Source organism: Ranitomeya variabilis, chromosome 3, assembly GCF_051348905.1.
Source record: "Ranitomeya variabilis isolate aRanVar5 chromosome 3, aRanVar5.hap1, whole genome shotgun sequence".
Classification (NCBI taxonomy): Eukaryota; Metazoa; Chordata; class Amphibia; order Anura; family Dendrobatidae; genus Ranitomeya; species Ranitomeya variabilis.
This window is the reverse complement of record NC_135234.1, coordinates 773495407-773518782: the sequence shown is the minus strand read 5'-3', so window position 1 is coordinate 773518782 and position 23376 is coordinate 773495407. Positions and strand designations below refer to the sequence as shown.

The 23376-nt window shown below is 49.6% G+C and overlaps 1 protein-coding gene across 2 annotated transcripts in view; it reads left to right on the top strand.

The window, feature by feature from the left end:
• Nucleotides 1-17840: 17840 nt before the first annotated feature.
• The window catches only part of LOC143817438 (beta-arrestin-1), a 239291-nt gene continuing 233755 nt past the window's right edge, over nt 17841-23376 (top strand). Inside the window, exon 1 of one of the 2 annotated variants that reach the window (XM_077298840.1) lies at nt 17841-18231. In XM_077298840.1, coding sequence (XP_077154955.1) covers nt 18212-18231 — 20 coding nt within the window. In that variant the 5' untranslated portion in view covers nt 17841-18211. The remainder of the gene's footprint in view (nt 18232-23376) is intronic. The other variant, XM_077298843.1, reaches the window with a different exon arrangement.

Here is a 23376-nt window from a genome sequence, read left to right as displayed (position 1 = left end):
TGGAGAAAGGGCATATTCGGCCAACTTCTTCACCGTTGGGAGCGGGTTTTTTTTTTGTTGCTAAGAAGGATGGCTCCTTGAGACCCTGTATTGATTATCGCCTCTTGAATAAGATCACGGTCAAGTTTAAATACCCTTTACCTTTGCTTTCTGATTTGTTTGTTAGTATTAAGGGGACTAGTTGGTTTACGAAGATTGACCTTCGGGGGGCATATAATCTTGTTCGTATTAAGCAGGGTGATGAATGGAAAACTGCGTTTAATACGCCCGAAGGCCATTTTGAATACCTTGTGATGCCATTCGGGCTCTCTAATGCTCCATCTGTATTTCAGTCCTTCATGCACGACATCTTCCGGACTTATATTGATAAATTCTTGATTGTATATTTGGACGATATTTAGATTTTTTCCGATGATTGGAAGTCTCATGTGGAACAGGTCAGGATGGTATTTCAAATCCTTCGTGATAATGCTTTGTTTGTGAAGGGGTCTAAGTGTCTCTTTGGGGTGCAGAAGGTTTCTTTTTTCGGCTTTATTTTTTCTCCCTCATCTATGGAGATGGATCCGGTTAAGGTTCAGGCCATTCATGATTGGATTCAACCCACATCCGTGAAGAGCCTTCAGAAATTTTTGGGTTTTGCAAATTTTTATCGCCGGTTCATTGCTAACTTCTCCAGCGTGGTTAAACCCTTGACTGATTTGACGAAAAAAGGCGCTGATGTGGCGAATTGGTCCTCTGTGGCTGTCTCTACCTTTCAGGAGCTTAAACGCCGATTTACTTCTGCTCCGGTGTTGCGCCAACCTGATGTTTCTCTTCCGTTTCAGGTTGAGATTGACGCCTCTGAGATTGGGGCAGGGGCCATTTTGTCTCAGAGGGATTCTGTTGGTTCTTTGATGAAACCGTGTGCCTTCTTCTCCCGCAAGTTTTCGCCTGCTGAACGCAATTATGATGTCGGCAATCGGGAGTTGTTGGCTATGAAGTGGACGTTTGAGGAGTGGCGACATTGGCTTGAGGGAGCTAAGCACCGTATTGTGGTCCTGACTGATCATAAGAATTTGATTTACCTCGAGTCTGCCAAGCGGCTGAGTCCTAGACAGGCTCGATGGTCCTTGTTTTTTTCCCGTTTTGATTTCGTGGTTTCGTATCTTCCGGGTTCTAAGAATATTAAGGCTGATGCCCTTTCTAGGAGTTTTTTGCCTGATTCTCCTGAGGTCCTTGAACTGGTCGGCATTCTGAAAGAAGGGGTGGTCCTTTCTGCCATTTCCCCTGATTTACGGCGGGTTCTTCAGGAATTTCAGGCTGATAGACCTGACCGCTGTCCTGTGGGGAAATTGTTTGTTCCTGACAGATGGACTATTAGAGTGATTTCTGAGGTTCACTGTTCTGTGTTGGCTGGTCATCCTGGTATTTTTGGTACCAGAGATTTGGTTGGTAGGTCCTTTTGGTGGCCTTCGTTGTCACGTGATGTGCGTTCTTTTGTGCAGTCCTGTGGGACTTGTGCGCGGGCCAAGCCTTGTTGTTCCCGTGCTAGTGGGTTACTTTTGCCATTGCCGGTCCCTGAGAGGCCCTGGACGCATATTTCTATGGATTTTATTTCTGATCTTCCGGTTTCCCAGAGGATGTCGGTTATCTGGGTTGTTTGTGACTGGTTTTCTAAGATGGTTCATTTGGTGCCTTTGCCTAAATTGCCTTCCTCTTCTGATTTGGTTCCGTTGTTTTTTCAGCATGTGGTTTGTTTGCATGGCATTCCGGAGAATATTGTGTCCGATAGAAGTTCCCAGTTTGTTTCTAGGTTTTGGGGGGCCTTTTGTGCTAGGCTGGGCATTAATTTGTCTTTTTCTTCTGCATTTCATCCTCAGACAAATGGCCAGACCGAGCGAACTAATCAGACTTTGGAGACTTATTTGAGATGCTTTGTGTCTGCCGATCAGGATGATTGGGTGGCCTTTTTGCCATTTGCCGAGTTTGCCCTTAATAATCGGGCTAGTTCGGCTACTTTGGTTTCGCCTTTTTTTTGTAATTTTGGTTTTCATCCTCATTTTTCTTCTGGGCAGGTTGAGCCTTCTGATTGTCCTGGGGTGGATTCTGTGGTTGACAGGTTGGAGCAGATTTGGGCTCATGTGGTGGACAATTTGGTGTTGTCTCAGGAGGAGGCTCAACGTTTTGCTAACCGTCGTCGGTGTGTTGGTTCCCGGCTTCGGGTTGGGGATTTGGTTTGGTTGTCTTCCCGTCATGTTCCTATGAAGGTTTCTTCCCCTAAGTTTAAGCCTCGGTTTATTGGTCCTTATAGGATTTCTGAGATTATTAATCCAGTGTCTTTTCGATTGGCGCTTCCGGCCTCTTTTGCTATCCATAATGTCTTCCATAGATCTTTATTGCGGAAATATGTGGTGCCCGTTGTTCCCTCTGTTGATCCTCCGGCCCCTGTTTTGGTTGATGGGGAGTTGGAGTATGTGGGTGAGAAGATTTTGGATTCTCGTTTTTCGAGGCGGAGGCTTCAGTACCTTGTCAAATGGAAGGGTTATGGCCAGGAGGATAATTCTTGGGTTTTTGCTTCTGATGTCCATGCTGCTGATCTGGTCCGTGCCTTTCATCTGGCTCGTCCTGATCGGCCTGGGGGCTCTGGTGAGGGTTCGGTGACCCCTCCTCAAGGGGAGGGTACTGTTGTGAATTCTGCTTTTGGGTTCCCTCCGGTGGTTGTAGGTGGTAATGCAGTTGTCCCTGGGTTGCAGTCCTGGTCAGGTGTGTCTGCTGATTGCAGTTCTGACTGGGGTATTTAGGTGTGCAGGATTCATTAGTCCTTGCCAGTTGTCAATTGTTGTTGGGAGGTGTTGGACCTCTCCTGGTTTCTCCTGTCTTTCTGCCAAATCAGCAAAGATAAGTGTCTGGTTTTTTTTCCCTGTGGCACACATGCTGTGTGCTTCACAATTCAGTGCTATTCTTTGTGTTTTCTTGTCCAGCTTAGATTGTGTCAGTATTTTCTCAGTCTTGCTGGATTCTCTGGAGTGGCAGATATACATTCCATGTCTTTAGTTAGATTGTGGAACTTTTTGTATTATCTGTTGTGGATATTTTTGGAAGGGTTTTAATACTGACTGCCTAGTAATCTGTCCTATCCTTTCCTATTTAGCTAGAGTGGCCTCTTTTGCTAAATCCTGTTTTCTACCTGCGTGTGTCTATTCTTCTCCTACTCACAGTCATTATTCGTGGGGGGCTGCCTATCCTTTGGGGGTCTGCTCTGAGGCAATATAGCATTCCTATTTCCATCTATAGTGGTATTTAGTCCTCCGGCTGTGTTGAGGTGTCTAGGGTTTGTTAGGCACACCCCACGGCTACTTCTAGTTGCGGTGTTAGTTCAGGATTTGCGGTCAGTACAGGTTCCACCGACTCCAGAGAAAGCTTTCATGCGGCTCCAAGGTCACCGGATTATAACAGGACCCGTTACGAACCCCCAACGTTGGGCTTGGGCGGGCTACAAGACGTGTATCCTGACCCGGAATTCTGCCACATCAACGGGTTTTTCTTCAGGTCTCTGAAAAACAAAACAGTTCTCACAACAAGATTAGTAACAGTCTGTTGGAGGCAGTCTCTGCAAAAGCTCCTTTTTGTAAAACCAGTAGGAAGCACCTTTAAGAAGGTGTAAACTATATACATGTAAGTTCTGATGTAGTTGCCTAGTCCATGATTCTGCAGTTTTTTAAGGCAACAGGCCACGAGTAACTTGTGCAAAAAAACACAGGATCCCTTTAACATGGGACCCCTTTAAGAAATAACCCTGGACAGGTTTAAAGCAGCAAAAAAGAGTTAAAGAACTATGTACAATAAGTGTTCCTGTTTGGTGGGTCCTATTGCAGTCCTGGGGGTAGCACCGGTGGAGGTAGCCCTTTAGGGTACTGGCGGCTACCAAGTGCTACATATGGGGCTCCCTCACTCCAGATGGGGGTCTGAGTCCCACCGAGTTTTGCTCCACTGCAACGGCTTTGGTGCGTATGGCTGTTGGTTCAGAGACTAGAGGGGTAGTGCTGATAGCCTTAGCTTTGGCACCAGGTGGCGCTACTGCAGGTGTACATCGTTCAACGTTCTTGGCGTACCAGCCTTTCTCGCTCCAGTGGCGGGTGTAGGTCACATGATCCCCTCGACGCAAGTCTCGGTCAGGATGTCCGTCCCGTTGATGGGATTCCACATTACAGCTGGTGACATAGACTTTTGTCTGCAGTCCCGGTTCCTGAATGAAGCCCCAACCTCTTTTTGGTTGAAAGGCTATTACTATCCCCCGCATTGCTGGATGCGAGTTACTACGTTGGGTTTTGTGGGTCAGCGCCCTACGTCGGGCTTTCCGCCCTTTTCTGTCTTTCCACTGTAAGATCAAGCATCGTCTATACTCCTCCCAGGTGAGGATTTCGATATAGGCCCCATCCACCCCATCTCTCGAAGCGTACCATCGGAAGATCACCCCTCAGGGCTCACGCCCAGCGGTATGCCTTCGGCCGCTAGGTGCGGGAATGGTGTCCCGTCAGTGATGTGGAGAGTCGCTAGAGGTGGAGTGACGGTTGGCGTTCAGTCGCAGTCTGGAGGGGGAACGGTCACTGAAGCGGGATCAGCAGCTAGGGGGAGAGCGGTCGCTGGAGCAGGATCGGTCGCTGGGGTAGGGGCCATTTTCTGTACCTGCGTTGGATGTGGTTCCACTGTTGCCGATCCGCTCCGCTGATGAGGACGCTGGAGTCTGCTGCTACCCGGACCGCGATTCTTCCACTGCGACCTTCCTGCAGAGGGCCGACTTCCATTTCTTCACCGCTGTCAGTTCTGCATCCAGGAGTTGGCGGCTCCGCTCCTTCGCCGACGACTCCAGGAATTCCGGATCCTCCTGCAGCGATGAGTCCAGGTTCGCCTCCGGCCACCTGAGATGGTCCTGGGTCACTTCGTCATCGTTCAGGTACCCGCCGGTCGCCATCCCTGCTCCTGGATCTGCGGCCGCACATGCACGCTGCTTCTCCATTTTCTGGGGGCGGGTCTCCTTCTTCTCCTTGTTCCCGCCATTGCAAATAAGGGGGCGGACCTCCTAGGCTGCTGGCCACGTCTTCATCTGGTAGCAGCAGTCGGAGGGGGCGGTTGTCATTTTTGGCGCCGCTTTGGTAGTCTCCTCCCATGTTGGCACGCCCTTCTTCTGTCTCTCCTCCTTTGTCTGCAGTCTTTTGGGGTCTGTCTCTCCCACTTTTCTCTGCAGTCTTTTGGGGTCTGTCTCTCCCACCTTTCTCTGCTGTGTTTTGGGGTCTGTCTCTCCACCTTTCTCTGCAGTCTTTTGGGGTCTGTCTCTCCTCATTTCTCTGCAGTCTTTTAGGCATACCTCCCAACCGTCCCGGATCCCGCGGGACTGTCCTGATTTTGACAGTCAGCCCCGGGATCCCGGGCGGGACACTAATGTCCCGCACTACGTGCCTAGGGCGGGGACAATGCAGGGGGCGGCACCTGAGTAGCTTAGGTTTGTGGCTGTTTTTTTTTCCTTATACATGCTGGGTCTCCTCCCGACCGATCCCGCCCCCCCTCCCCCGCCCCCTGTGCGGCGCTGCGCTGCGCTGCCACGCTGAGGCAGAGAGCCAGCAGCGATCAAGATGAGAGGTCAGCGACTCACTACCTCCTGTGTGTGCACGGAGCTCCGGCTTCTCCTGCTCTTAGCTGCTATCCCGGCAGAGAAGGAGAGACGGGGGAGGTGCCGGGATAGTGCAGAGCTGTGAGCAGCCGGAGAAACTGAAGAGCTGCACATGGACAGATCAGCCGCCCCTGCACCACAGAAGAGATTGTGTGTGTGTGTGATGTGTGTGTGTGAGATGTGTGTGTGTGTCTGATGCTGCATGTGTGTGTCATTGTGTGTGTGTGATGCTGCATTTGTGTGTCATTGTGTGTGTGTGATGCTGCATTTGTGTGTGTGTCATGTGTGTATGAGGTATCTGGTGTGTGTGATGGCTGGGTGTGCGTGTGATGGCTGTGTGTGTGTGTGATGGCTGGGTGTGTGTGTGATGGCTGGGTGTGTGTGTGTGTGATGGCTGCGTGTGTGTGTGTGATGGCTGCGTGTGTGTGGTGGCTGCGTGTGTGTGTGTGTGATGGCTGCGTGTGTGTGTGATGGCTGCGTGTGTGTGTGTGATGGCTGCGTGTGTGTGATGGCTGCGTGTGTGTGTGTGATGGCTGCGTGTGTGTGTGATGGCTGCGTGTGTGTGTGTGATGACTGCGTGTGTGTGTGTGTGATGACTGCGTGTGTGTGTGATGGCTGTGTGTGTGATGCTGCATGTGTGTGAGCTGCGTGCGTGTGTGAGCTGTGTGTGTGCTGCGTGTGTTTTAGCTTGTGTGTGAGCTGCGTGCCTGTATGTCATTATACAGTATGGAGAACTGTGGCCATTATACAGTATGGAGCATCAGGTGCGGTCATTATACAGTATGCAGCATCATGTGCGGTCATTATACAGTATGAAGCATCATGTGCAGCCAGCATACAGTATGGAGCATCATGTGCGGTCATTATACAGTATGGAGCATCATGTGCGGTCATTATACAGTATGGAGCATCATGTGCAGTCATTATACAGTATGGAGTATCATGTGCAGTCATTATACAGTATGCAGCATCATGTGCGGTCATTATACAGTATGAAGCATCATGTGCAGCCAGCATACAGTATGGAGCATTATGTGCGGTCATTATACAGTATGGAGCATCATGTGCAGTCATTATACAGTATGGAGCATCATGTGCGGCCATTATACAGTATGGAGCATCATGTGCGTTCATTATACAGTATGGAGCATCATGTGCGGTCATTATACAATATGGAGCATCATGTGCGGCCAGTATACAGTATGCAGCATCATGTGCGTTCATTATACAGTATGGAGCATCATGTGCGGCCATTATACAGTATGCATGCGGTCATTATACAGTATGGAGCATCATGTGCGGTCATTATACAGTATGGAGCATCATGTGCGGCCATTATACAGTATGCATGCGGTCATTATACAGTATGGAGCGTCATGTGTGTTCATTATACAGTATGGAGCGTCATGTGTGGCCATTATACAGTATGGAGCATCATGTGCGGTCATTATACAGTATGGAGCATCATGTGCGGCCATTATACAGTATGGAGCATCATGTGCAGTCATTATACAGTATGAAGCATCATGTGCAGCCAGTATACAGTATGGATCATCATGTGCGGTCATTATACAGTATGGAGCATCATGTGCGGTCATTATACAGTATGCAGCATCATGTGCGGTCATTATACAGTATGGAGCATCATGTGCGGCCAGTATACAGTATGGAGCATCATGTGCGGTCATTATACAGTATGGAGCATCATGTGCGGCCATTATACAGTATGGAGCATCATGTGCGGTCATTATACAGTATGGAGCGTCATGTGCGGTCATTATACAGTATGGAGCGTCATGTGTGGTCATTATACAGTATGGAGCATAATGTGTGGCCATTATACAGTATGCAGCATCATGTGTGGCCATTATACAGTATGGAGCATCATGTGTGGCCATTATACAGTATAGAGCACTGTGTGGCCATATTTTTTTGTTTATAATTATTGTATATGAAACAGTGTGATCAGCAGTGCTAAATGGGTGTGGTTGGGACGTGGATATGGGTGTGACTAATTATGAATGGGTGTGGTCAGAGGCTATGCGCGCCGCAAACTTTGTCCCTCTTTCCCATCCTCAAAAGTTGGGAGGTATGTTTTAGGGTCTGTCTCCCACCTTTCTCTGCAGTCTTTTGGGGTCTGTCTCTCCACCTTTCTCTGCTGTGTTTTGGGGTCTGTCTCTCCTCCTTTCTCTGCAGTCTTTTGGGGTCTGTCTCTCCCTCCTTTCTCTGCATTCTTTTGGGGTCTGTCTCTCCTCCTTTCTCTGCAGTCTTTTGGGGTCTGTCTCTCCACCTTTCTCTGCAGTCTTTTGGGGTCTGTCTCTCCTCCTTTCTCTGCAGTCTTTTGGGGTCTGTCTCTCCACCTTTCTCTGCAGTCCTTTGGGGTCTGTCTCTCCACCTTTCTCTGCAGTCTTTTGGGGTCTGTCTCTCCCTCCTTTCTCTGTAGTCTTTTGGGGTCTGTCTCTCCACCTCTCTCTGCAGTTTTTTGGGGTCTGTCTCTCCTCCTTTCTCTGCAGTCTTTTGGGGTCTGTCTCTCCACCTTTCTCTGCAGTCTTTTGGGGTCTGTCTCTCCAGCTCTCTCTGCAGTCTTTTGTGGTCTGTCTCTCCCACCTTTCTCTGCAGTCTTTTGGGGTCTGTCTCTCCCACCTTTCTCTGCAGTCTTTGGGGTCTGTCTCTCCACCTTGCTCTGCAGACTTTTGGGGTCTGTCTCTCCTCCTTCCTCTGCAGTGTTTTGGGGTCTGTCTCTCCACCTCTCTCTACAGTCTTCTGGGGACTGTCTCTCCCACCTGTCTCTGCAGTGTTTTGGGGTCTGTCTCTCCACCTTCCGCTGCAGTCTTTTGGGGTCTGTCTCCCACCTTTCTCTGCAGTGTTTTGGAGTCTCGCTCTCCACCTTCCTCTGCAGTGTTTTGGGGTCTGTCTCTCCATATTTCTCTGCAGTCTTTTGGTGTCTGTCTCTCCACCTTTCTCTGCAGTCTTTTGGGGTCTGTCTCTCCCCCTTTCTCTGCAGTCTTTTGGGGTCTGTCTCTCCACTTTTCTCTGCAGTCTTTTGGGGTCTGTCTCTCCTCCTTTCTCTGCAGTCTTTTGGGGTCTGTCTCTCCAGCTTTGTACATCTAGAAGAGACATTTTGCCCCTTTCTCTTTGCACACTCTCTCTATCTCAGTGACATTGGATGGAGACATCTGTGATCAGTAATTTTCACGTCTTGTCACAGATTCTCTGGGATTTGTATCTGGTGCCTGCGCTGGTCACACACACAGGAATATGCTCTGATATAAACCCTCCATTGTAGCTCTGGCAGGATGTTTAGGGTCGTTGTCCTGCTGGAAGGTAAAAATATGCCCCTGGCTCAATTCTTCTGCAGCCTGTTATAGCTTTTCCTCCAGGATTGCCCTGTATTTAGCTCCATCTATCTTTCCATCACTTCTGACGAGCTTCCCTGCCCCTGCTGAAGAAAAGCCTCCCCAGAGCAGGATGCTACCACCACCATGTGTGACGGTGGGGATGGTGTTTTCAGGGTTAGTTTTCTTCCTCATATAGAGTTTTGCATTCAGCCCAAAAAGTTCTTCTTTGGTCTCATCTGACCAGATCCCCTTTCTCGCTGTGTCACAGGATTTTATTCAAATGCAAACTGGACTTTTTATGGCTTTCAGAAATGTCTTTCTTCCATAAAGACCAGATTTGTGGAGTGTACCACCAAGGTCGGGTGCCCATGATCCGGAACATGCAGCACTTTGGATGCAGGACATGTTCACTGCGTCCAGAGCGCTGCTGTCTATTGAACACAGGTGAATCTGCATGTGACCATTGAACCATGTTGATTCACCGCATTCAGTGCATTCTATTAATGAAATTTTTCTTGCGGAGATGCTGCGGTCTGGAAGGAAACGCCGCATATTCGTCTCCGTGGGCGTCTGTGGACGCATGGTGCATATGGGCTTTCTGTCACAGCTGGCTGCTGCGGGTTTGTAAGTACACAGCAGTGACTCCAGATTGTGGCACATACCCTAATTGTTGTACTGTGGAGAGATTCTCCCCCCTGAGCTCCTCCAGAAACCATGAACCTACCTCTCACTTTAGTGTTCTCCTTGCTTGGGATGTCAGGTTGTGGACAGCCATGTCTTGGTAGGTTTGTAGTTGTGCCATACTGGATTGATCACTGCTCTGTGACGTGTTCAGAGCTTGAGCTATTTTTTATAACCTAACCCTGCTTTACCGTTCTCCACAACTTTATCCCTGACCTGTCTGGTGGGATCCTTGGTTTTCATGAGGCTGTTTGATCCTTAATGTTCTCAAACAAATTTACTGGCAAGTGATATAAAAGAAACAAGCTCTATAAAGAGATTAAATGGGGGTTTCTATATTTTAAAGTTGAGATACCCATTAAATACTGTTTCTACGGGGAGGATTTTCACCCCGTGTGTCTCTGAATGGTTCATTCGCTTTTATTGTCGCATGCGCTTGCTGCACTCAGGACTTTCTGATGAATTAGCAAAATGTGCTTCCTGAAAATAACACTTCAGGGCTTATCATGGAAGACACATAAATATCCTGTAGAGAAGGAAATGGAGGCAGCACGGCCACCAGAATGTAACGTGCAACCAAGAGCCGGACCCTCGCTGGGGCTGTACCCTAATAGGGTCACGGGGGGTTTTACTGATGATACTGGGGGCGGGTCAGTCCCCTACATCTTCTTATTAGCATTTTTATATTATTAATATTTTTGAATGAAAACAAAGGAAATATATCTAATTAGGAAAAGGGTCAACACCATGTGGCAGACAGCAACTCTCCATCCTCTGCCTGAAGGATTCCTGGAAATATTAATAAACTTCTTCAGAAAGAGGAAAAAGACACAAAATCAGTAGAGAATCAGATGCCCCACACCTGATACATAGACTATCATGTACAAAGGAACCAAGGTATGAGGCTCGGATATGACAGTCTTCTGATAGGAAGTAGGGGCAGTATTATAGTAGTTATATTCTTGTACATAGGAGCAGTATTATAGCAGTTATATTCTTGTACATAGGAGCAGTATTATAGTAGTTATATTCTTGTACATAGGAGCAGTATTATAGTAGTTATATTCTTGTACATAGAGGCAGTATTATAGTAGTTATATTCTTGTACAGAGGGGCAGTATTATAGTAGTTATATTCTTGTACATAGTGGCAGTATTATAGCAGTTATATTCTTGTACATAGGAGCAGTATTATAGCAGTTATATTCTTGTACATAGGAGCAGTATTATAGTAGTTATATTCTTGTACATAGGAGCAGTATTATAGTAGTTATATTCTTGTACATAGGGGCAGTATTATAGTAGTTATATTCTTGTACAGAGGGGCAGTATTATAGTAGTTATATTCTTGTACATAGTGGCAGTATTATAGTAGTTATATTCTTGTACATAGGGAGCAGTATTATAGTAGTTATATTCTTGTACATAGGAGCAGTATTATAGCAGTTATATTCTTGTACATAGGGGGCAGTATTATAGTAGTTATATTCTTGTACATAGGAGCAGTATTATAGTAGTTATATTCTTGTACATAGGGGGCAGTATTATAGTAGTTATATTCTTGTACATAGGGGGCAGTATTATAGTAGTTATATTCTTATACATAGGGGGCAGTATTATAGTAGTTATATTCTTGTACATAGGAGCAGTATTATAGTAGTTATATTCTTGTATATAGGGGCAGTATTATAGTAGTTATATTCTTGTACATAGGGGCAGTATTATAATAGTTATATTCTTGTATATAGGAGCAGTATTATAGTAGTTATATTCTTGTATATAGGAGCAGTATTATAGTAGTTATATTCTTGTACATAGGAGCAGTATTATAGTAGTTATATTCTTGTATATAGGGGCAGTATTATAGTAGTTATATTCTTGTACATAGGGGCAGTATTATAGTAGTTATATTCTTGTACATAGGAGCAGTATTATAGTAGTTATATTCTTGTACATAGGAGCAGTATTATAGTAGTTATATTCTTGTACATAGGAGCAGTATTATAGTAGTTATATTCTTGTACATAGGAGCAGTATTATAGTAGTTATATTCTTGTACATAGGAGCGGTATTATAGTAGTTATATTCTTGTACATAGGGGCAGTATTATAGTAGTTATATTCTTGTACAGAGGGGCAGTATTATAGTAGTTATATTCTTGTACATAGTGGCAGTATTATAGTAGTTATATTCTTGTACATAGGGAGCAGTATTATAGTAGTTATATTCTTGTACATAGGAGCAGTATTATAGCAGTTATATTCTTGTACATAGGGGGCAGTATTATAGTAGTTATATTCTTGTACATAGGAGCAGTATTATAGTAGTTATATTCTTGTACATAGGGGGCAGTATTATAGTAGTTATATTCTTATACATAGGGGGCAGTATTATAGTAGTTATATTCTTGTACATAGGAGCAGTATTATAGTAGTTATATTCTTGTATATAGGGGCAGTATTATAGTAGTTATATTCTTGTACATAGGGGCAGTATTATAATAGTTATATTCTTGTATATAGGAGCAGTATTATAGTAGTTATATTCTTGTATATAGGAGCAGTATTATAGTAGTTATATTCTTGTACATAGGGGCAGTATTATAGTAGTTATATTCTTGTACATAGGAGCAGTATTATAGTAGTTATATTCTTGTACATAGGAGCAGTATTATAGTAGTTATATTCTTGTACATAGGAGCAGTATTATAGTTCTTATATTCTTGTACATAGGAGCAGTATTATAGCAGTTATATTCTTGTACATAGGAGCAGTATTATAGTAGTTATATTCTTGTACATAGGAGCAGTATTATAGTAGTTATATTCTTGTACATAGGAGCAGTATTATAGTAGTTATATTCTTGTACATAGGAGCAGTATTATAGTTCTTATATTCTTGTACATAGGAGCAGTATTATAGCAGTTATATTCTTGTACATAGGAGCAGTATTATAGTAGTTATATTCTTGTACATAGGGGCAGTATTATAGTAGTTATATTCTTGTACATAGGGGCAGTATTATAGTAGTTATATTCTTGTACATAGGAGCAGTATTATAGTAGTTATATTCTTGTACATAGGAGCAGTATTATAGTAGTTATATTCTTGTACATAGGGGCAGTATTATAGTAGTTATATTCTTGTACATAGGAGCAGTATTATAGTAGTTATATTCATGTATATAGGAGCAGTATTATAGTAGTTATATTCTTGTACATAGGGGCAGTATTATAGTAGTTATATTCTTGTACATAGAAGCAGTATTATAGTAGTTATATTCATGTATGTAGGAGCAGTATTATAGTAGTTATATTCTTGTACATAGGAGCAGTATTATAGTAGTTATATTCTTGTACATAGGAGCAGTATTATAGTAGTTATATTCTTGTACATAGGAGCAGTATTATAGCAGTTATATTCTTGTACATAGGGGGCAGTATTATAGTAGTTATATTCTTGTACATAGGAGCAGTATTATAGTAGTTATATTCTTGTACATAGGAGCAGTATTATAGTAGTTATATTCTTGTATATAGGAGCAGTATTATAGCAGTTATATTCTTGTACATAGGGGGCAGTATTATAGTTATATTGTTTAATTGAGAATAAATCTGAGTTTTGCTCTAATTAGTTACAAATGCACAATCTGTATTGTATAGGGATTTGTCAGCACTTGTCAGGTAATCTTTTCCCTTTTATTGCTGTGATGTGTTTTTTTTATTATCCTCCTGGATATCGATGACACTTCTTCAGCAATCAATGCCTTTTACAGCTGAAGATTACTAAGGGATTTCCCTGTTCCTTAAGGCGCAGAGGGGGACATCCAGCCCCTATAATAATGCCGCCCTGTGGTGCTGACCCCTGTAGCGGTGCTGACCCCTGTACTGGTGCTGACCCTTGTAGCGGTGCTGACCCCTGTATTAGTGGCGCCCTCTGGTGCTGACCCCTGTAGCGGTGCTGACCCCAGTAGTAGTGCTGACCCCTGTAGTGGTGCTGACCCCAGTAGTAGTGCTGACCCCTGTAGTGGTGCTGACCCCTGTAGTGGTGCTGACCCCAGTAGTAGTGCTGACCCCTGTAGCGGTGCTGACCCCAGTAGTAGTGCTGACCCCTGTAGTGGTGCTGACCCCAGTAGTAGTGCTGACCCCTGTAGTGGTGCTGACCCCTGTAGTGGTGCTGACCCCAGTAGTAGTGCTGACCCCTGTAGTGGTGCTGACCCCAGTAGTAGTGCTGACCCCTGTAGTGGTGCTGACCCCAGTAGTAGTGCTGACCCCTGTAGTGGTGCTGACCCCAGTAGTAGTGCTGACCCCTGTAGTGGTGCTGACCCCAGTAGTAGTGCTGACCCCTGTAGTGGTGCTGACCCCTGTAGTGGTGCTGACCCCAGTAGTAGTGCTGACCCCTGTAGTGGTGCTGACCCCAGTAGTAGTGCTGACCCCTGTAGCGGTGCTGACCCCAGTAGTAGTGCTGACCCCTGTAGTGGTGCTGACCCCAGTAGTAGTGCTGACCCCTGTAGTGGTGCTGACCCCTGTAGTGGTGCTGACCCCAGTAGTAGTGCTGACCCCTGTAGTGGTGCTGACCCCAGTAGTAGTGCTGACCCCTGTAGTGGTGCTGACCCCTGTAGTGGTGCTGACCCCAGTAGTAGTGCTGACCCCTGTAGCGGTGCTGACCCCAGTAGTAGTGCTGACCCCTGTAGCGGTGCTGACCCCAGTAGTAGTGCTGACCCCTGTAGTGGTGCTGACCCCAGTAGTAGTGCTGACCCCTGTAGTGGTGCTGACCCCTGTAGTGGTGCTGACCCCAGTAGTAGTGCTGACCCCTGTAGTGGTGCTGACCCCAGTAGTAGTGCTGACCCCTGTAGTGGTGCTGACCCCTGTAGTGGTGCTGACCCCAGTAGTAGTGCTGACCCCTGTAGCGGTGCTGACCCCAGTAGTAGTGCTGACCCCTGTAGCGGTGCTGACCCCAGTAGTAGTGCTGACCCCTGTAGCGGTGCTGACCCCAGTAGTAGTGCTGACCCCTGTAGTGGTGCTGACCCCAGTAGTAGTGCTGACCCCTGTAGTGGTGCTGACCCCTGTAGTGGTGCTGACCCCAGTAGTAGTGCTGACCCCTGTAGCGGTGCTGACCCCAGTAGTAGTGCTGACCCCTGTAGCGGTGCTGACCCCAGTAGTAGTGCTGACCCCTGTAGTGGTGCTGACCCCAGTAGTGGTGCTGACCCCTGTAGTGGTGCTGACCCCTGTAGTGGTGCTGACCCCTGTAGTGGTGCTGACCCCAGTAGTAGTGCTGACCCCTGTAGTGGTGCTGACCCCAGTAGTAGTGCTGACCCCTGTAGTGGTGCTGACCCCAGTAGTAGTGCTGACCCCTGTAGTGGTGCTGACCCCTGTAGTGGTGCTGACCCCAGTAGTAGTGCTGACCCCTGTAGTGGTGCTGACCCCAGTAGTAGTGCTGACCCCTGTAGTGGTGCTGACCCCTGTAGTGGTGCTGACCCCAGTAGTAGTGCTGACCCCAGTAGTAGTGCTGACCCCAGTAGTAGTGCTGACCCCTGTAGTGGTGCTGACCCCAGTAGTAGTGCTGACCCCTGTAGTGGTGCTGACCCCAGTAGTAGTGCTGACCCCTGTAGTGGTGCTGACCCCTGTAGTGGTGCTGACCCCAGTAGTAGTGCTGACCCCTGTAGCGGTGCTGACCCCAGTAGTAGTGCTGACCCCTGTAGCGGTGCTGACCCCAGTAGTAGTGCTGACCCCTGTAGCGGTGCTGACCCCAGTAGTAGTGCTGACCCCTGTAGTGGTGCTGACCCCAGTAGTAGTGCTGACCCCTGTAGTGGTGCTGACCCCTGTAGTGGTGCTGACCCCAGTAGTAGTGCTGACCCCTGTAGCGGTGCTGACCCCAGTAGTAGTGCTGACCCCTGTAGCGGTGCTGACCCCAGTAGTGGTGCTGACCCCTGTAGTGGTGCTGACCCCAGTAGTGGTGCTGACCCCTGTAGTGGTGCTGACCCCTGTAGTGGTGCTGACCCCTGTAGTGGTGCTGACCCCAGTAGTAGTGCTGACCCCTGTAGTGGTGCTGACCCCAGTAGTAGTGCTGACCCCTGTAGTGGTGCTGACCCCTGTAGTGGTGCTGACCCCAGTAGTAGTGCTGACCCCTGTAGTGGTGCTGACCCCAGTAGTAGTGCTGACCCCTGTAGTGGTGCTGACCCCTGTAGTGGTGCTGACCCCAGTAGTAGTGCTGACCCCAGTAGTAGTGCTGACCCCAGTAGTAGTGCTGACCCCTGTAGTGGTGCTGACCCCAGTAGTAGTGCTGACCCCTGTAGTGGTGCTGACCCCAGTAGTGGTGCTGACCCCTGTAGTGGTGCTGACCCCTGTAGTGGTGCTGACCCCAGTAGTAGTGCTGACCCCAGTAGTAGTGCTGACCCCAGTAGTAGTGCTGACCCCTGTAGTGGTGCTGACCCCAGTAGTAGTGCTGACCCCTGTAGTGGTGCTGACCCCAGTAGTAGTGCTGACCCCTGTAGTGGTGCTGACCCCTGTAGTGGTGCTGACCCCAGTAGTAGTGCTGACCCCTGTAGTGGTGCTGACCCCAGTAGTAGTGCTGACCCCTGTAGTGGTGCTGACCCCTGTAGTGGTGCTGACCCCAGTAGTAGTGCTGACCCCAGTAGTAGTGCTGACCCCAGTAGTAGTGCTGACCCCTGTAGTGGTGCTGACCCCAGTAGTAGTGCTGACCCCTGTAGTGGTGCTGACCCCAGTAGTAGTGCTGACCCCTGTAGTGGTGCTGACCCCTGTAGTGGTGCTGACCCCAGTAGTAGTGCTGACCCCTGTAGTGGTGCTGACCCCAGTAGTAGTGCTGACCCCTGTAGTGGTGCTGACCCCTGTAGTGGTGCTGACCCCAGTAGTAGTGCTGACCCCTGTAGTGGTGCTGACCCCAGTAGTAGTGCTGACCCCTGTAGTGGTGCTGACCCCTGTAGTGGTGCTGACCCCAGTAGTAGTGCTGACCCCAGTAGTAGTGCTGACCCCTGTAGCGGTGCTGACCCCTGTAGTGGTGCTGACCCCAGTAGTAGTGCTGACCCCTGTAGTGGTGCTGACCCCAGTAGTAGTGCTGACCCCTGTAGTGGTGCTGACCCCAGTAGTAGTGCTGACCCCTGTAGTGGTGCTGACCCCTGTAGTGGTGCTGACCCCAGTAGTAGTGCTGACCCCTGTAGTGGTGCTGACCCCAGTAGTAGTGCTGACCCCAGTAGTAGTGCTGACCCCTGTAGTGGTGCTGACCCCAGTAGTGGTGCTGACCCCAGTAGTAGTGCTGACCCCTGTAGTGGTGCTGACCCCAGTAGTAGTGCTGACCCCAGTAGTAGTGCTGACCCCTGTAGTGGTGCTGACCCCTGTAGTGGTGCTGACCCCAGTAGTAGTGCTGACCCCAGTAGTAGTGCTGACCCCTGTAGTGGTGCTGACCCCTGTAGTGGTGCTGACCCCAGTAGTAGTGCTGACCCCTGTAGTGGTGCTGACCCCTGTACTGGTGCTGACCCTTGTAGCGGTGCTGACCCCTGTATTAGTGGCGCCCTCTGGTGCTGACCCCAGTAGTAGTGCTGACCCCTGTAGTGGTGCTGACCCCTGTAGTGGTGCTGACCCCAGTAGTAGTGCTGACCCCTGTAGTGGTGCTGACCCCTGTAGTGGTGCTGACCCCAGTAGTAGTGCTGACCCCTGTAGTGGTGCTGACCCCTGTAGTGGTGCTGACCCCAGTAGTAGTGCTGACCCCTGTAGTGGTGCTGACCCCAGTAGTAGTGCTGACCCCTGTAGTGGTGCTGACCCCTGTAGTGGTGCTGACCCCAGTAGTAGTGCTGACCCCAGTAGTAGTGCTGACCCCTGTAGTGGTGCTGACCCCAGTAGTAGTGCTGACCCCTGTAGTGGTGCTGACCCCTGTAGTGGTGCTGACCCCAGTAGTAGTGCTGACCCCAGTAGTAGTGCTGACCCCTGTAGTAGTGCTGACCCCTGTAGTGGTGCTGACCCCAGTAGTAGTGCTGACCCCTGTAGTGGTGCTGACCCCTGTAGTGGTGCTGACCCCAGTAGTAGTGCTGACCCCAGTAGTAGTGCTGACCCCTGTAGTGGTGCTGACCCCAGTAGTAGTGCTGACCCCTGTAGTGGTGCTGACCCCTGTAGTGGTGCTGACCCCAGTAGTAGTGCTGACCCCAGTAGCGGTGCTGACCCCTGTAGCAGCAGCGCCCTCCTCTGGTGCTGACCCCCTCTGCAGGCCGCCTCAGTGCTCAGGCAGGAAGCTCCGCAGTGAGGGTGGATCTCCGGCGCTGTCAGCTCGCTCAGCCCACAGTCAGTCTCCGGCTGGAGGAGCGGACGCGGTGGAGGCTCCGGCACAGTCCTGGTTCTGCTCCTCTCCTGGTTCTGCTCCCCTCACCTTCCTCCTCCTCTCACCTTCCTCCTCCCTCCTCTGATCCTCCAGGATTTCATCCATCGCTCGCACAGGACTGATCGCGGCAGCTGCTCCACAACAACAGCCTCCTCCATCCTCCATCAGCCCCCCATCTGCCAGAGGGGAGACCACCAGCACCCGCACACCGGCCTGGCCATGGGCGACAAAGGAACCAGGTGGGTCCAGCACACGCGGGGAGCAAGGGGTTAATGGACCTGGCCGCTGCTTGTCGTTGTGGAGGGAGTCCGGCTGCTGCTGCTGCTCCCGGGTGCAGGGATTTATGGGGTTAAACCCGTAGGGTGACAGCGCCTGCTCGTATACTGTTAGCACGCTGTGGGAGGAAGGGGTTAATGGACCTTACATGGTCTCTGTCCGCTGTGGGAGGAAGGGGTTAATGGACCTTACAAGGTCTACGTCCAGGAAGGGGTTAATGGACCTTACATGGTGTTTGTCTGCTGTGGGACGAAGGGGTTAATGGACCTTACATGGTGTCTGTCTGCTGTGGGAGGAAGGGGTTAATGGACCTTACATGGTCTCCATCCAGGAAGGGTTAATGGACCTTACATGGTCTCTGTCCGCTGTGGGAGGAAGGGGTTAATGGACCCTACAAGGTCTACGTCCAGGAAGGGGTTAATGGACCTTACATGGTGTTTGTCTGCTGTGGGACGAAGGGGTTAATGGACCTTACATGGTGTCTGTCTGCTGTGGGAGGAAGGGGTTAATGGACCTTACATGGTCTCCATCCAGGAAGGGTTAATGGACCTTACATGGTCTCTGTCCGCTGTGGGAGGAAGGGGTTAATGGACCCTACAAGGTCTACGTCCAGGAAGGGGGTTAATGGACCTTACATGGTGTCTGTCTGCTGTGGGAGGAAGGGGTTAATGGACCTTACATGGTCTCCGTCCGCTGTGGGAGGAAGGGGTTAATGGACCTTACATGGTCTCCGTCCCTTTATCCAATTAAATGGCGGAGGCGGCGATCACTGACGGAGGAGAGGTCACCTGCGCCTGATCCCGGCGGGCACATGAAGGGTTCTGGCCGTCACTGGACCCCGTGTGCCACCAGGACGTGCTGACGAGAAAGGGTTAAAAGGTTCCCAGTGATGAAGGGTTAAATCCTGTGGCCAGGTTTCCTCTTTACCACTTTGTTTTCCTGCATGTAACCAAATCATGGTGGGTGAAGGGTTAATGAGGCTCGCTCCTCTTGGCACGGGGTCTCCTGGGCTCAGGGTAATCGGGGTTCACGCCTTCATGTGAGGCCGTCGCCTAATCGGCATGTGAGCAGGAAGGGGTTAATAAAACTGGTTCCTCTTTGGAGTCTTTCCATCACACTTCATGCAGCGCTGGGGTCTGGATCTTCGGGGGTTGTCCATCTTAAAAGGACAGAGATGTGACTCCAGACGTGGAACCACCCGAAATAACGAGGGACGAGCGCCGTGCAATGCCAAGTGTGGGGTGACGTGGAGAGGAAGGGGTTAAAGGAGTTTGTGCCACTTTTTGTTTGCACTCGAATGTAAAACGATGAATGAGGGGAAGGGGGGCTGCGGCCTGGCATCGAAGGGGTTAAGCTTCTCCGTTAGACCCCAAAGTGCCCATGTGACCCCTGTCCTGCAGAGCGGAGCTCGGCTTCGGGGGTCTATGTTGAGGAAGTTGGAGGGCTTCTCGATCTACCCCCGTGCCCGCCACTGTTCATAACTGCAAGATGGCATCAGTAATGATGGGGGTCTTGGGGCCACAGGGCGGGGGGTTACTGACTGACCCTTCATATCAATGGCCCGTTCCAGCACCATTGAGTAAGGTGATACAATATATCTGAGCCAGAGGAATCCCAGCCATCGCCACCGACGGCCCTGGTTGATGGGTCTGGGGGCATCCTGGTTTATCTTGGATGGAGAGTCTGGGGGCATCCGGGTTTATCTTGGATGGAGGGTCTGGGGGTCACCAGGGTTTATCTTGGATGGAGGGTCTGGGGGCACCTGGGTTTATCCTGGATGGAGGGTCTGTGGGCACCTGGGTTTATCCTGGATGGAGGGTCTGGAGGTCACCAGGGTTTATCCTAGATGAAGGGTCTGGGTGTCACCCGGGTTTATCCTGTATGGAGGGTCTGGAGGTCACCAGGGTTTATCCTGGATGGAGGGTCTGGAAGTCACCAGGGTTTATCCTGGATGGAGGGTCTGTAGGCACCCGGGTTTATCTTGGATGGAGGGTCTGGGGGTCACCAGGGTTTATCCTGGATGAAGGGCTTGGGGGCCACCAGGGTTTATCCTGGAAGGAGGGTCTGGAGGTCACCAGGGTTTATCCTGGATGGAGGGTCTGGGGGGTCACCAGGGTTTATCCTGGAAGGAAGGTCTAGGGATCACTAGGGTATATCTTGGAAGGAGGGTCTGGGGACACCAGGGTTTTTTCTGGATAGAGGATCTGGAGGTCACCCGGGTTTATCCTGGATGGAGGATCTGGGGATACCCAGATTTATCTTGGATGGAGGGTCTGGGGGTCACCCAGGTTTATCTTGGATGGAGGGTCTGGAGGCACCCGGGTTTATCCTGGATGGAAGGTCTGGGGGTCACCAGGGTTTATCTTGGATGGAGGGTCTGGGGGTCACCAGGGTTTATCCTGGATGGAGGGTCTGGAGGCACCCAGGTTTATCCTGGATGGAAGGTCTGGGGGTCACCAGGGTTTATCTTGGATGGAGAGTCTAGGGGTCACTAGGTTTATCTTGTATGGAGGGTCTTGGGGTCACCATGGTTTATCCTGGATGGAGGGTCTGGAGGCACCCGGGTTTATCCTGGATGGAGGGTCTAGAGGTCACCAGGGTTTATTTTGGATGGAGGGTCTGGAGGTCACCAGGGTTTATCTTGGATGGAGGGTCTAGAGGTCACCAGGGTTTATCTTGGAGGGTCTGGGGGCACCCGGGTTTATCCTGCATGGAGGGTCTGGGAGTCATCAGGGCTTATATTGGATGGAGGGTCTTGGGGTCACCAGGGTTTATCCTGGATGGAGGGTCTGGGGGTCACAAGGGTTTATATTGGATGGAGGGTCTTGGGTCACCAGAGTTTATCCTGGATGGAGGGTCTGGAGGTCACCAGGGTTTATCTTGGATGGAGGGACTGGAGGTCACCAGGGTTTATCTTAGATGAAGGGTCTGGGGGCAGCCGAGTTTATCTTGGGTGGAGGGTCTGCAGGCACCAGGTTTTATGTTGGATGGAGGAAGAAAAGGAGGCTGAAAGCACTCACTTATTGGGGCGCCCGTTTCAGATCCAGGGAACCTTCCTGGATAATCCAGCAACCAAGATAGTAAAAGAACAGCGCTCCATCCGGGTGTAGTAATTCAAAAGAAGAAGTTTATTCTGCCATAGTGAAGCAACGTTTCGACCATATAGGTCTTGCTTGAAAAAGACCTATATGGTCGAAACGTTGCTTCACTATGGCAGAATAAACTTCTTCTTTTGAATTACTACACCCGGATGGAGCGCTGTACTTTTACTATCTTTGTATGTTGGATGGAGGGTCTGGAGGCACCAGGGTTTATCTTGGATGGAGGGTCTGGGGGTCACCCGGGTTTATCTTAGATGGAGGGTCTGGGGGGCACCCGGGTTTATCCTGGATGGAGGGTCTGGAGGGCACCCGGGTTTATCTTGGCTGGAGGGTCTGGAGGCACCAGGGTTTATCTTGGATTGAGGTTCTGGGGGGCACCCGGGTTTATCCTGGATGGAGGGTCTGGAGGCACCCGGGTTTATCTTGGCTGGAGGGTCTGGAGGCACCAGGATTTATCTTGGATGGAGGGTCTGGAGGTCACCAGGGTTTATCTTGGATGGAGGGTCTGGAGGTCACCAGGGTTTATCTTGGATGAAAGGTCTGGAAGTCACCAGGGTTTATCTTGGATGAAGGGTCTGGAGGTCACCAGGGTTTATCTTGGATTAAGGGTCTGGAGGTCACCAGGGTTTGTCTTGGCTGGAGGGTCTGGAGGCACCAGGGTTTATCTTGGATGAAGGGTCTGGAGGTCACCGGGGTTTATTTTGGAGGGAGGGTCTGGAGGTCACCAGGGTTTATCTTGGCTGGAGGGTCTGGAGGCACCAGGGTTTATGTTGGATGAAGGGTCTGGAGGTCACCGGGGTTTATTTTGGAGGGAGGGTCTGGAGGTCACCAGGGTTTATCTTGGATGGAGGGTCTGGAGGTCACCAGGGTTTATCTTGGATGGAGGGTCTGGAGGTCACCAGGGTTTATCTTGGATGGAGGGTTTGGGGGCTCCCGAGTTTATCTGTGCCCACATAGGGGCGATTCAGAGATGCCCGCCATGGTTAAAGGGGTTATTTGTGGGTAAGCGGCCAGTGATTACCTGCAGCGGTCACAGATCCGGAGCCCGGATGTCATCGAGGGCCGACCTAGGTCATGTCAGCCCCTTCTTCCCTCCTCCACCGCTGTACCTTGTGTGATGTTCGCCATGTCTTACGTTGCAGTGTGTGTTGCTATGAGCGGTGGCGCGGCGGCTGGCATGTGCGGTGCTGGTGACGCTCCGCTCTTCCGTGAACCCCGACTCTTATGTAATCTGTTATTGGGGGAGGTGCCGTGTTTGTTACATTGTAGCGGTCCGGAGCGTTCTCCGCTGTTCTCATGGATACAATGTTTCATTATATAATTCAGAGAGAGGATGTAAAAGTCCTTAGTCCTCCGCTCCGCGGCTTTGCCGCTCCGCCGCTCACTGCTACCCCCGAGCTTTGCTTCCCCAGATAACCCCAACTACGAGAGGCCCCTGCACCACAGATCAGTCACTGCTTATAGATGCAGCAGAGCCGAGATTGTCACTTGGCCCAAATCATATCGCAATGTAGTTTCTATACTCACATGGGACTGGGGGTATTATCTACAGCAATATCTGCAGGCTTCAGAGCTGAAATCTCAGCATTCCCTGCTAGTACAGTGTCTGCACAGAGAAAAGTGATTTATTTCCTGGAAATTGTCTCTTTTCACCTGAAAATAAATCATAAAATAATAATACATCAATAATCAGTATGTACATAGTGACTGCACCAGCAGAATAGTGAGTGCAGCTCTGGGGTATAATACAGGAGGTAACTCAGGATCAGTAATGTAATGTATGTACACAGGGACTGCACCAGCAGAATAGTGAGTGCAGCTCTGGGGTATAATACAGGAGGTAACTCAGGATCAGTAATGTAATGTATGTACACAGGGACTGCACCAGCAGATTAGTGAGTGCAGCTCTTGAGTATAATACAGGATGTAACTCAGGATCAGTAATGAAATGTATGTACACAGTGACTGCACCAGCAGATTAGTGAGTGCAGCTCTGGGGTGTAATAC